The 14,847-nt window shown below is 36.5% G+C and overlaps 2 protein-coding genes across 2 annotated transcripts; both read left to right on the forward strand.

Moving 5' to 3' along the window:
- Positions 1-5,682: 5,682 nt before the first annotated feature.
- On the forward strand, positions 5,683-7,948 carry LOC110642588 (U-box domain-containing protein 33). Its single transcript, XM_021794687.2, has 5 exons — positions 5,683-6,092; positions 6,626-6,744; positions 6,836-6,954; positions 7,127-7,338; positions 7,534-7,948. The coding sequence occupies exons 1-5, from the start codon at positions 5,825-5,827 to the stop codon at positions 7,557-7,559; spliced, it is 744 nt and encodes a 247-aa protein (XP_021650379.2). The 5' UTR covers positions 5,683-5,824; the 3' UTR covers positions 7,560-7,948.
- Positions 7,949-9,181: 1,233 nt separating this feature from the next.
- LOC110642589 (60S ribosomal protein L27a-3) lies at positions 9,182-9,822 on the forward strand. Its single transcript, XM_021794689.2, has one exon. The coding sequence runs from the start codon at positions 9,243-9,245 to the stop codon at positions 9,681-9,683; it is 441 nt and encodes a 146-aa protein (XP_021650381.1). The 5' UTR covers positions 9,182-9,242; the 3' UTR covers positions 9,684-9,822.
- The last annotated feature ends 5,025 nt before the right edge of the window (positions 9,823-14,847 follow it).

Genomic DNA, 14,847 nt, shown 5'->3' on the forward strand with positions numbered 1-14,847 from the left:
AACCTTCGGGTCCCTCGACCACTGAAGCTACCCGATCTCCTCCTAGATCGGAAGAGCAGCCTCGATTCTTGCAGCTTGTCCCAAGCGCGGAAAGGGGACCTACTCAAGCTTCGAGGACCTCCTCTGGGCGCCGACATCGATCGACTCCTTGAAGGATAACCGAATCATAGGAGAACCCGGTTTTGCTAAAGTCCCGGGTCTACCATCTTCTTTCAGAGGATCGGGACAGCTATCCTGCAGTGGCCTTGATGACATATTGACTCGGAACATGAGATTAAACGTGGAGTGTCCGTGAACTGCACCATGATCCGAAAGGATTCAATACCGGGTAAGGAGATCGAAGAAGAACCAGAAGTGGATTCCTCCGATCCGAACTCTCATCGGCTCGTGATTATATATCTCAGGTCGAGGGACGGGCAAAGCTCCATGAAGACCGGTTGGCCGAACAGAACCGTATTTCGGACGAGAGGGACCGCGCTCTTAAGGAAGTCCAGGCGCTCCACGCCAATGCATCCTCTCAGGTCGCTCAACTTATAGAGGAACTCGAGGCGAAGGATAAGGAGCTTAAGGAGAGGGATGAGGAGATGGTGACGGGAATAGCTGAGGCCTATGTGAAGGCTCACAAGGATCTCTTGGCCGCACTCCAGGAGCGTACCCGTAAGAAGACTTTTCTTGGATGGACGACTGCACCCGGGGCGATGGTGAAGATAGTGAGGATGAAGCCGAGGGTGAGAGGGAGAGAGGGAGTGATCCAAATGTAGATCAGGCTGGGGGTGATCCCCCAGCCGAATAACTTTGTACAAATTATGACATGAAATGAAATGCCTTTTGTTCAATGAATGATTGTGATCGGAAAATTTTGAACCATTATTTGTCTGAGTATTTGATTGTATGAGCACAGCAAAACAAAAACTAAATGTGATTATTAATCTAAGTATGAGAGATCGGAAAGCACTCTGAACATGAGATCGGTAGGGAAGAAATGCTGAACAGAACTTGACCGAAAATTTAACTCGAACACTTAAGATCGGAATCGAACCAACACTTTAGCTCTTAAACTTTCGGAAAGGAGGTCGGCAATAAAACTGGTAGGAAAAGATCTAGTGCTAGTTCACTCCATTTATCAACAGGGATCGGGAATATTCTTGACAGGTCCGGAAATCCGGCAACGGGTTTGAAGGATCGGTAAATGATTTGAGAGATCGGCTGAGTTTCAAGGGATGCGTAGGACTTATCATTGATTCACGTCTTTGCGAGGAGAGGTCGGAAATGTGACCGCCTACCAAAGAGGGATCGGAAACGTGATTAGCTACTCCGAGGAAACTTAGCACCGGGGATCGGTTTCAAAGTATTTTGGGGATCGGCCAAAATATGGTGTCGACAATGATATGAGTATGTGGAGGGTGAGCTGAGCTCCCCAATGGATTGTTTATTGTGTTTACAGGTCGGGTGAGTCAAAAACTCCCCGTTGGTAGGTCCATTTTATGGCCGGACTCTGTCCGGTTGGTTTCTTGAAATTGGGCCCAAATGGGCCTTAGAGTTGGGTAAATGAATAGTTAAGGCTTACTACGGGTCTCGGGGGCTTTAGGCTGGCCCAGGTCCTAGTGCCGGTCCGGCTCATAGGTTGGGTCGTGACACAAGAGAACTGAGTTTTAATCATTTTTGCAAATGTGATGTAAATTTGTGATAACTCAGATCGATGTTTCAAAAAATATATCCAAGTAAACCGAGAATAATCATCAATAAATATTACAAAATAACGAAAACCATTTATTGAAGAAATAGGAGAAGGACCCCAAATGTCAGAATGAATTAAACCAAAAAGAGTGTCTGAAGTAGTATTATTATGAGAAAAAGATAATGCAGGTTATTTTGCAAGCTGACAATTTAAACAATTAAATGACTCAAACTTAGTAGATCCTAATAATCTACGAGAAATTAAAGGTTGAATTTTACTGGTAGAAGCATGACCAAGACGAAGATGCCACTGGTGAATGGAGGAATTAGGGATTGTAGCTGCAGACACAAATCTCTGAGGAAGATGTAAAGATGTAAGCTCAAATAATCGACCCACTCTGCGACCCTCCCCAAGAATCATCCCCGTTTGTGGATCCTGCACTGACACCATGGTGAGAAAAAAATAATATTTAGTCCTTTTTCACACAACTGACCAACAGAAATAAGATTGAGTGCCAAATTAGGGATATAATAGGTGTCAGGGAGATGAAGATTTGAGGTAGACACATGACCAGTATGTGTGATGTTCATTTTAGTACCATTTGCAGTATGGATTGGTGGTAAGGAAGATACAGGTTTTGCAGAAGACAAGAATTTAAGATTAGTGGTCATATGATTACAACATGCAGAGTCAAAAAGCCAATAAGAATTACCCGGAGTGGCAGACATGGCAGCAGGAGAATTAGAAGAGATAACCTGTTTGAATAGTGCCTCAAGATCACTCATGGTGATGGCAGTAGAGCCCTCAGTAGCAGCAACAGCAGTGACAGAGGAAGATCCAGGCTTTGAGACATTCTTGAATTTAGAATGCCCTCCTTTTGGTCTTGGAGGACGTGTGGGACAATGTTCAAGAATATGACCGTAACCATGACAATATTTGCATTTTATAGTAGGACAATATGCAAAAGCATGACCAATTTGATTACAATTCTTACAGAGTTGATTGCCAGATTTCTGATGTGAGGATCGAGTAGTTGCAAGAGCAGCTTCAAATTGAGGAGTTTTATCCAAACTGAGACGAGTCTCTTCAAAAATAATCTCTTGAATAGCAGTTTCCAATGATGGGAGTGGATTTCAATGTAGCAGGGACGCTCAAACGGCCTCATATTCTGATCGAAGAGCCATTAGAACTTGAATGAGATGAAGATGATCTTCACTGATTTTGGCCTGAGATATTTGATTCCAAATAGGTTGGACCTGGGCAAGAAAATCATTCACAGATTGACCTGCTTCTTGTTTCAGATTATGAAGAGTAGTCCACAACTGATAATAGTGGGCAAGTCCAATGGTCTGATATCGATTAGCCAAAAAATCCCAGATTTCTTTTGCAGAGTCATAATTAGCAAACTGGATGTGGATGGACGAGACAGAGGTATTGCGAAACCAGGTGATGATCTGATGATTTTTACTATCCCAATCCTCAAGACGGCCAAAGAAATTTTGCATCGGTTTCATCGTTCTCTCTTGTCACGCAGTTGATATCTCCAAGAATAATACGCCAAAGCTTACGACCTATCAAAAACTTTTCATTCCTTGAACCCAAAGATTATAGTTGGAACCAATGAATCAAGCAATAGGTCTTGAAATATCAGATTTCTCCATTGATAACAAGATGAGGAGAAAAAAAATGGTATAATAATAGGTATGAAAGAATGAACCAGAACAGGTTGTAGAGAGAGCAGAGAGACAAAACTAGAAATAAAAACTTTATGGCTCTGATACCATGTTAGAAGAAAGAATACAAGTAATGAAGAAAAGGATTGTGTATTTGTCTGTGTCTCATTTACAGAGATATTACATCTATTTATACATGAAAATATGAACTAATTTGGACAAGAATAATAATTGCTATAATTATGCTACACAAATCTCCTATAATCATGCTAATTGCTGTAATTATGCTACACAAATCTCCTATAATCATGCTAATTGCTGTAATTATGCTAACAGACTAATTAAGCTGTGCCTCTTATTTTGCCAAGTCATTTTGTAGTGTCAAAATTTTTCAATGGACTTCATAATGCTAGCTTGCTTTTGAGCATTTAAAATGCTTTTTGAGCTCTCTGCCTCTCTTACGCAGATCGCACCTAAAAGAAACTATTGCCTTGGTTCTGGTCCAACAAGAAGAAGGACAACAACTACCCATGTATTATGCGAGTCAAGTTCATTGGGAAGCATAGCTAAGATATTCACAATTGGAGAAAATAGCAACTTTGGACAACTTTAACCTTCTGTTATGATTATCATTGTACTTTTTAACTCTAAAAAATGGCCCATGTATCAAATAGTGGACTAATGGCACACCCCAACCTAACTTTAATTTCTGTCGTGTATATATTCTGATTCTCCATACCTTATACAAATTTATCTTACTTCTGGTCTGTGAATCCAATGGCATATGCTAATCCAACAACCTTATAGATGGATGAAAAAAATTCTGTATAATTAAGTGTATCCAAATCCATAATATAGATTGCAGATTAAGTTTACATATTCTACTTCAGGATTTGTCCCTCTCCTGCCTAACTGTGCCACCCAGCATCTTTAAGTATATCAGATGGTTAAGTGGATAAGCTTTGCGCCAACTTGATATAGAAATTACACCAAGTGGAAGGTGAAGTGTCTTTTATAGATGATTTGATCGGGTTTATAGATCATCGTAATCCAAGGATCTTGAGATTGTTAAAATACAGCCAGCTGGAAGAAAATTGGATTTATTAATTCGTCCATTTGAGAAACAAAGTCAGAAAAGCAACAAGATAGAAAAGGAAATTGCCAAGAAGGAGATAATATATGGTCAAAAGAATTTTAGAAGAGAAGGAAAGCTATCTTATTAATAGAAATATCCCTCCCTTTCCTTTGGAGAGGCAAATGCATTTTTATTAGGAAGAAAAGGATTAGCGTTATCTTATCTACTTAAGTATTTAATATATTTTCTTATTATTTAAAATAATCTTTCTTTATTTAAATAAAGTAATTATAAAATTCGTGGATTTTTTTTTATACAAATTACGAAAAGACTGTATTTAATAATTTTCCTTTGAAAGAGGACAAAATATTGGATGGCGTTGGCACTCAACTGCCAGGCCCAATTCTTCTGTTTGTATTATAAGGCTTTGTCTTTAAGGCCATTTTATAGATCTAAAGCCCACCAGTTTGGCTCTTTTTCTTCGTAGGGTAATCTTTAAAACCTTCTACCTTGCAGGTTGCAGGCGCCTGCCCAAGAAAGTGTTACACTAACACTTTTATATGCATAAATTGAGATGATTGAATGTGAAGCACTATGGCATTTGGTGTTTTCTGCAGGAAGAAGGAATTAGACATCTCACCTCATGCATTGAATCATTTTTATATTTTCCTTAGCGGTTAGTCAAAATCCAACAAATTCTTGTTTTCAACTAATTTATGCAGAAATAGAAGAAGTTGATCTATTAATCAGAAATCTCTCCTAACTCAGTCACTTTTGACGGTGCAAATTGCATTAGATGATCAAAATAAAATGTTTTTGATAATATATTATATCCCATCTCTCCTTTTCTTCTTTTGTTTTTTTTTCAAATGCTACGTGTATGGTAATCAATTCAATGGCATTGTGCAGTCTTCATCATTCATGAGAATAGCACAGCGATGAGTGTTTCTTTTTTTTATTTAATTGCAATGTGAGGTCCAATTTATGCTATTACATGTGCCAAAATATAGGCACACAATAGAGGGTACTGTTTCAAATATGAGGATATAATGCAAGGTCTGACTAAAGAACTATACTTTATAGAGGATAAAGAAAGCACAAAACTATAGATTCATCACAGCAAGATAGTGCAATCAATTGTCGTATGTGACATGTCCAATAGCTGCAAAGCTTGACAAAAGAGAATCTGCTTTTCTTTTTCTTTGTCTTTTTTTTTAAATTTATTTCTTTTATTTTATGTTCTTGCCTTTTTGCTGTGTGGCTTTGAGAGCAACGACTCTTTCCTCATAAAAACTGCCAACCAACACAAGCCAAAGTCTTGTTATCTTCGCTCTCAAAGGCTCTCTATCTCTCACACATAGTTTTTGTTGTTTACATGTTTGAGAGCTAGGGAAAGAGATGGAAGAAGAGAAATCATACTTGCCGGCCAATTCTCTTCCATATTGCAGTGCGAGAATTATATCATCGGAAATTGTGGAGATAGGAGAGGATAGCAGGAGTGGTACGTTTGTTAACAGCATAGATGCTGGAGCCAGTGATGTTTATGTAGCTGTGGGTAAAGATGATTTAGATGTCCTGAAATGGGCTCTTGATCATGCTGTTTCTCCTGGATCTCGAGTTTTCCTTGTTCATATTTTTCCTCCAATAACATATATTCCTACACCAGGTAACACTTCGCTCGTTTAATCCTCCCTTTACAATTTCTAATTATTTCCAGTATTGACTTTTGTATTCTCCTTCTCACAATATCCATCAAATTTAGTGGGGTCATTTTCTTTTTTATTTTTTGGTAAGCAGGAAGCTTTTGCTTCTTTGAATTAACATTAACATCTTGTCATTCTAAGTCCACAAAAGAATAAGGAAATGTGTTATTCATTGAAATTGTGGCAGTTATTATGTTTTGTTTTTATTATTTGAAACTTTTAAGCAGAAGTGCTCTTGACGTAATTGACCACATGGCAGAGGCATCTGATTAGGCCAACCAGAATTAATTTCACAGCCTAGGGATCAGCATATTAAGAAATATGTTAATTATTCTAAAGTTTTTCTTTCAGTTAATGCTTGATGATGCAAATCAATCATATAGATACCAAAGTTACTATATAAACATGTGTGAGATTTTAATCTCTGCAACAGCAATTATTTATAATGCCTTCTTTTCATTTTTTTTTTTTAATCTTTTCAATTATATGTTAATAGTTGGAAAATTATCCAGAAGTCAATTAAGCCAAGATCAAGTGAGATATTACATTAATGAAGAGCATAACAGGAGGAGGAATATATTGCAGAAATACATTCGCTTGTGTAATGATGCCAAGGTGCAGAGATATTAGGCTTGCTTTAGTACCGTGTGTTCATACTCAATAAACACATTGATTAATAACAGAAATTCTGATCCCAATATGACAGGTGACAGTGGATACAATGCTCCTTGAGAGTAGTGAGACTGCCAAAGCTATTCTTGATCTCATTCCTGTTCTGAACATTACCAATCTTGTCATGGGAACTACACGCCGGCCTCGCACAAGGTGTATTCACCTGCTCTTTTTGTGTCAGTTGAATTTGAACGACTCTGGAGTCTGGACTGCAGTGCCTCAATTCAATCTATCTGTTTACAATCACATTCACTATTGCAATCAGCCTAACCATCTATGCTATTTATTAGACTAATTACTGAGGAAGTAGCTTTTATAACTTCAGGTTACTGAAGAAAAAATTGGCGAAAGCAGAGTTTATCAAGAAGAACGCTCCAGACTATTGTCAGATCACTATTGTTCCTGATCGCAAGAAGGTTGTGGATGACCAGAAAGTAACAGAGCTGGTGCATCCATCTCACCCTACCAATCCTAAAAGACCCGATATTTCTCGGAGCAACTCTGAAAAGAAGTTTTTGGAGTGCGCATGCTTTTCAGGCAAGTTCAACTGAAAGTAAAATGCTGCTTTGTAAATGTCTGACTGAGGGACTTTTAAGAATAGACTTGCATTTTATGCAAGCAAGACCACTATGTACTTTATTAAATTTCAAGAAATGTAAAATTGTTTACTTTCAATTTGATTTCCAATATCTACCTCTAAATTAAGTAATTAACTCCATCTGCTTCATTCAGCTTGTAGGAGTAAGGTGAAGTATTAAGATTTTAACAGCTCCAAGGTACAAGGGATGAAGAACAACTTGCAATTGAAAAAGGAAAGGCCACAACAAGCACAACCCATAAGTTCTGGAGGAGATTTGGTGTTGTCTGAAAATAATGTGCAAGCAGAACAGAAGACAACAACTAACAATTTTCTTTTACTTCATTGAATTCTTTCCAAGCCTATAATAACCAATAATGTATTTGACTAGAAGTACACAATAGATGAGAAGGCCAAGTACACAAAAAATAAAGCAATTAAAGCATGGAAGCTCCTTGACTGATCTGGACTTAGAAAGGTCCTCATTTTAGCACCACGTGATGAAAAAAGAACCTGCAAAATCAGCAACATATCAAAATTATAAGTACATTTCCCGCTTCCTACACATCATACCATCATGTACATGAAAAATATAATTAACCACCAAAGAGTACAAAGACATGCATATTGCAAGGCATAGAGGAGAAACATGGCATTTGAATAATGTAGAAACCATCTTAATCTTATTTTTGAGATTGATGGATACGTAAAATGTCCGTCCTGTCCATTTTTGGCCGTCCCATCGTTCTCAGAAGCCACTTGCATTTGCATGGCCTCCATTAGCACGATAGCAACTCTTAATAGTCTCTTTAAAACTTTTTGCTCATTTTCATGTGCCTAATCATGCATGGGTAGCTTGTATGATCTTCAAGGGAATAATTGTTTTATTAAAAAACCAAACTTTTGGGCTGATTAAACTTTACAATTTTGAACCATAACGGATTTGACTGAGACTTCTATTTAGCGGATCTAGTGTCAAGCTTGGGTAGGTTGAATCTTTGAGAATGAAAAACATGACAGCTGAGTATTCTCTTGTCCAAGATTGGCTATCTTACTAATGGTCTCAAGTGGAATGAGCCAATATGGAGAGCTTCGTTAGCTTGCAGTCCTAAATTATGACGCATTAGTACTTTTTTGAACCTAATGCAATATAGTTTATTGGCTTGATTTCTATTTCAATTGGTTGTAGATGTGAAGGACATGAAGTGTGTGATCAAATTCCTTCCAGCCTTGAGGATTATGTCCAAAGGATTGGACGAACTGGTCGTGCATGGCCTAGGGGAACTGCATTCACCTTTTTCACCAATGCAGATGCAAAGTTTGCTGGGGATCTTATCAAGATTCTAAAGGAAGCAGGGCAGATTGTCAGATGCTGCTCTAGGGGGTAAATGCTTGATTATCTTTACTGTACTTGAGTGCAGGATCCATCCAAGGACAGTAAAATTGATCTGTGTACCCTGGCATGGATTGTTTTTAATAACGTTTAGTTAAAAGACTACCAAATTCAAATTCTCAAGGCACTGCTTTCTGCAAAGGTTTATTTTTCAGGATTTGAACAACAGAAACAGAAAATGCTGTCTTAGTTAAATGAGCGACTGGGGTTTGGCACTAGGTAAATTGGCAGCTTCGTTCTGAGCCCTATTCCATTGTCTCCAAAAGGACAACTCACCCCAAGTCCATATCTAAAATGCTAACGCAATAAAAACGTCGTCGTTTATGTTGTTTGGACTTTTGACGGAATCAGGGCAAAATGGTAAAATTACTATGACGCCAATTGTCTCTCTCTATAAATGTTGAAAACCCTAGCTCCTCCAATTCTCTACAGAGCCGCCCAAAAACCCTTCCTTAAGCAGAGAGAGCTAAAATGACCACCCGATTCAAGAAGAACCGGAAGAAGCGCGGCCATGTGAGCGCTGGCCATGGGCGTATCGGCAAGCACCGGAAGCACCCTGGAGGTCGCGGTAACGCCGGAGGCATGCATCACCACAGGATCCTCTTCGACAAGTACCATCCTGGGTATTTTGGAAAGGTCGGTATGCGATATTTCCACAAGTTGCGCAACAAGTTCTACTGCCCCATCGTCAACATCGACAAGCTTTGGTCGTTGATCCCTCAGGAAGTGAAGGATAAGGCTAGCAAGGACAATGTGCCCATGATCGATGTCACTCAGTATGGCTACTTCAAGGTATTGGGGAAGGGCGCTCTGCCAGAGAACAAGCCGATTGTGGTGAAAGCGAAGCTTGTCTCCAAGATTGCCGAGAAAAAGATAAAGGAGAATGGTGGAGCTGTTGTGCTTACGGCTTAAGCTGTTTTGCTCTTATCACTTTGAGTCTTTCAGTTTTTTATTTTTCAAGTGTTGAGTTTCTTATTAATGGGTACTTTATTATGCTTCTAGTTGCTACTTTTTTGGTTTAAATAGATATGAATTGCTTTCCCAGTGCTTAGATCTTTGACTTATTTACGGTTTTATTTCTTATCGATTGGGTCTTTCTGGTGCTGCTTTTGATGTTTTTGATTTTGAGTTATAATGCTTCTGAAAGTTTGGAATGTGCTAATTTTCCCTGTTACGTTTCTTTTCAACCTTATGCTGAAGTATTGCTCTTCTATAAGATTATAATATGAGGTTACTATTCGATCATGTAGCATATGATATGATCGTGTTAAAATATGGTAGCCAAATTTTAGTATCTATTGTCTAGATTGTGGGATGCTGGTTCTTGTTATATAAATTCGTCTTTGGGAATTTGCAATTTTGCATTGTCCATTGGCAAAATGGATGCAGAAACTTATTTACGGATGGAGTGCTATTAGTTCTTTTAGGCTGGATAATATACTTTGTAGTATGGTGATCTCGATGCTTAATAATTGGGTGATGCTTAAGTACTATTGAGATTCATATTTGTAGTTGGGATGCATAGTACTTTCTTGACTTGTTATAGTGGCAGGAATTGATAGCAAAATAAAATGCAATATTATATGATCAAGTTAACAGATGCTGACAATTGGCAAATTGGCCCTGGATAATTACATCTAATGAGCTTATTCCTGGTGTGAGGCATGATGACAGAATAACCAAGGTTTATTCAATAAGTTGTTTTTTTCCTCTTGTGTAGCTAGGAATGATTTTATCGTTGTGATTATATCATTTTACGGCTATGGGCAGTAGATGCAATTGGTTTGAAGTTCTAAACACTTGGATACTTGGTAAACCCTGAAGGAGCATAACATCTACGAATCCTAATATTCCCAATATTAGATGCCCCGAGAAGGGAGCTTGATGTTAGAAGTGAAATTCTGTGACACAACGACTTTTTTCAGAGGTCCCTTCTTGTTAAAGATTAGAACTTTTTAGATTTCTGTCATTTGATGAATTGATGTCTGCGAGTTGCATGCCTTGATATTGATCCCTGTTTGTGTTTCTAACTATTGCCGTCAAACAAAAAAAACTTGCTGCCGTTGGTTCTGCATACCAAGGATGGTATGTTCTTCGCCCTATTTCTCTCTAGAAAAAACCTTGTTCTTCAATTTCCGTCTCTCAAGAAAACCTAGTTCGCGGTTGCTGCCAGCAATCGGCCCTTTTTTATTTTAGTCTTATTTATTTTCTTGTTCTCCCAATGCTTTTGGCTTTATACCTCCATATAAGAACAAGTTGATTTCTAGGTTTTCATTCAAGATATTTGATCCTTGGTTTGTGAGGGAGCATCATTGTTGTAAGCTCTGATGCCAATTTAAATGGCTAGTTAGTGGTGGTTGAGAATAAATTGTGAAGGTCTACTATTTGTAGCAAGAACATTTCCATCTTCATAGGTATGCAGGGATCCTAATCTAAGGGTCTGTTTGCTTTTGGAACCGCAAGAAAATCATTTTTTTATATATATACTATTTAAAAATATTAAAAAATAATTTAAAATTAAATTTAATAAATTTTAATTTTAAAATTATTAAAATAAAATAATATTTTTAAAATTATTTTTTTAATGATATTTAAAATGATATTTTTATTAAAAAAAATAATTTCAAGATAATAAATGTGTGGCTGTGTAAAAAGGGGTTTTCAGAGGCCTTGGGTAGAGATTACACCTCCTTTCCTTGATTGTTCAAGGTTGTGCCTCCATTTGTACTGCAGAGAAAGATAGCTGAATGTTGGTACAAGAAGTAGCCGATCATAGGCGGAAGGGCTCCTGCTCGGCTGCTCTTGCCCTCTGGCTCTGACGCTTGGTGCTCGGTTATTTTGTCTTCGATGGGCTGGACTTGCTTTGTAGGCTTCCTATGTGATCTCTGGTTCCTGTTTGTTATTGTTTATTTTCTTTTAGGCCTGATGGCCTTTGAACTCCTGCGCTGCAGCTCCTTTTCATGAAACTGAAGAGAGAAAAATATTTTTTTAAATATATTAATAAGAGAATATTAAAAATAATTTAAAATTAAATTTGATAAATTTTAATGTCTATTTGATTTTAAGATTAGAGGTTAAAACTGTCTTTTTAATAAAAATATTATTTTAAATATTATTAAAAAAAATAATTAGGTAAAATTTATTTTATTAATTTAATATTTTTATAATTAAAATTTATTAAATTTAATTTTAAATTATTTTTTAATACACTTTAACCATTATTTAAAAAAAAAGTGATGTTTTCAATAGTAATATTAAATAGATCTTTAATCATAAAAAATTTTAAAACAATAAAATGAATGCAAATTATTTTTAACCATATCTATTTTTTTTAAAAAAAAGTTTTGGGTCTTTAACATTCAATGTCAAACCGGTAACATGCCAACTGAGTAAACCCAGCCGAAGGAAAACACCATTCCCTTCCCAGAAAGGCATGGGAGGCCATCGGAGAATACTCGACTAAATCGAGAAAACTGAAAGAATTTAAAAATATTCTAGAGAGAATTTTCTCTCTCTACTACTCTAGAGACAGATTTTATTTTCATATATTGATAATCTAAGTTGTAGGAGCAAGTAAGATCAACTCTCTCCTTTCTCATCATTATCCGGATTTTTTTTTTTCTTTTCAAAGATAAGATTTATTGGGAGGCATTAATAGCCAAAGAAGAGGTTACAGTTTGAGTTGCGTCAAAGGATTAAAGTTAAAGGAATCATCAAGTAGGCATTCTCAAAGTTGGAAGAAAAGACTTCTATAATGTTTCACATTAAATAAAAGCTCCATTTGAGGGAAGTGGCAAGTGGGAAGGGATTAAAGGAATAAGAGATATCCCATGTGCTGGCTACAGTGTGATTGCTTTTATTAAATTGTGATGGCACAATCAATCTATCCTACTGGTCTTAAAGATAGTAAAGTGTCTATGGGCCATTTAGAGAGAGAAGGTCTCTTTTTTTCTCTAATTTTTTTTTGCTAACAGCTCGTTTCCTTTCCTTATGCAGGCGAGTCTCGGCTTGCTCCTGCTCTGTTCGGATGGGACGTGCGTATTGAGTTTAAATTGAATTAAATTAAATTAAATTATATATTTTAAAAATTAAATTAAAAAAATTAAATTATATTATTTTAATTTAATTCAATTCAAATAAATAAATTTTAATTTTTGAGTAATTTTTTAATTTAAATTTAAATTTTTAATTATTTAATTTAATTTTAATTTAATAATAATTAATTAATTAAATTAAAAAACTTATATAATTATATATAATTTATAAATTTTTTATAAAAATATATTAATTTAAAATTAATAAAACTACTTAGTCTAATTCAGTTAATTTTTGTCTCTTTAAAGTTTTTTTGAATTGATATAATTAAAGTTTTTATAATATAAAATTAAATTAAATAAAATTATTTAATAATAATCAAATTAAATTATTGAATTAAAATGATATTTGATTTATAAAATTTTGAACCAAATAATGCTCTGTTTGGGGGCGAGGGAAGCTCCTCCTCCATGCTCGGTTGATGGGTTGAACCCTCACCTCTCCGGGTAGAGATATATATAACTTTTGGCTTGTGTGTTTGGATCCACAAATCTGAGGTTCACACGGAGAGGGTTGCATGAGGGATCTGTTTTTACATTTATGCTGTGCTTTTCTTCTTCTGTATGTATTGTTTATACAGGGTTTATGCCTTTAAGATGCGTCCTCAAACGACTATTTGGGTAAAGGTTGGCTCTCTGGGGCTTGATGTTGGTGAGTGAGATTTGTTTCCCCCACGGCCGTAGTCGACCAAGATGCTGAAAAGCCATTCCCCCGACTCAGAGACTCCGTGGTTGTGCCTTTCTTCAACTGACCCCGATAGCATGAGATGAAGATGTAGAAAGTGTCTTCTTTGGTCTTCAGCATGTCCTTTAAGCCAAGCATGCGACTAAAGAAATTTGGGAGTCTCCGATGAGTTGAATGTCGTCTTCAGCGATCCAAAGTCTCGGCTGAGCATGGAACGGCGTTACACTGCAAGACTTGTTTCCTCTAGCCGAGTACTAAGGCGGGTTAGGGACCGACTACCTAGTTCTGGATTTTTGTTGCGGGTTCTAGTTCTAGGCCTGTAACTTTTCATTGCTTTTGTGGGCTCAGGATTTTTCTACATCTGGATTTATTGATGTGGACTTTGGGTCTCTCTTTGTTTGTTGGATCTTTAATTGTAGGCTCAGTGATTTTTTCTATTTTTTAAGGTATCTGATATTGGTGCTTAATCCTGTTAAATATTTGGGCCTAGTGGCTTTGTACTAATCCTACATCATTAATGAATTACTTCCTATCTCTTGATTAATTCAGACTCAGGGATGTAGACAACCAACATTTACATCTTCTTTTCGAAAATTACATCTTTTTTTTCCTTTTGCCACTCACAGACAAGTCCAATTAGTAGCTTCTTTCTTCAATTTTCCTTTACCATTTATTTTAACAAAGAAGAATACAGAAGGCATCCTATGATTCAATTTGGCACACCTTTCTTCTTTGGTCTAGCCGTGTAAATTGTAATTACCTACTACTTCATATTTTGGGAAAATCGAAGAAAATGAATCCAAGAAATCTTGAAAGTAAAACCACAACGAGAGGACATCAAAGTATAATGAAAACGACAATGAAAATAATAAGGGACAGAAATGAATTTTAGAAGAGGAAAAGATAAAAAAGATTCAAGGAAAGTGGGTGAGACAAGTCAATAAAAGTAGAAATTTTAGAAGGAAATGTAGACTTTGGGTGATTTCTGTCACGAGATTTCTCTTATAAACTCACTTGTGGTTTTCCTTGGCTGGCCTAGACCCGAAAGCCAAGAATAGCAACTGATTAGACAAGAGGCTTCAAGGTTCAACCCTGGACTTTGATTTACTGTTTACGATTGCCAATCCATAATTAAATGGTTCCAAATTAATAATTAAAAGTTTTAATTTTAATAAAATATTTATAATTTTAAATCATTTATCACTTATTTTTCAAAAAATTAATTAAAAGTTTGCATTTACCGACAGATGCGAAATTATGTTGCGATTAGAAGAGGCCATGACCCTTCTAATCTCAA

The sequence above is a fragment of the Hevea brasiliensis genome, chromosome 17 (genome assembly GCF_030052815.1).
Source record: "Hevea brasiliensis isolate MT/VB/25A 57/8 chromosome 17, ASM3005281v1, whole genome shotgun sequence".
Lineage (NCBI taxonomy): Eukaryota > Viridiplantae > Streptophyta > Magnoliopsida > Malpighiales > Euphorbiaceae > Hevea > Hevea brasiliensis.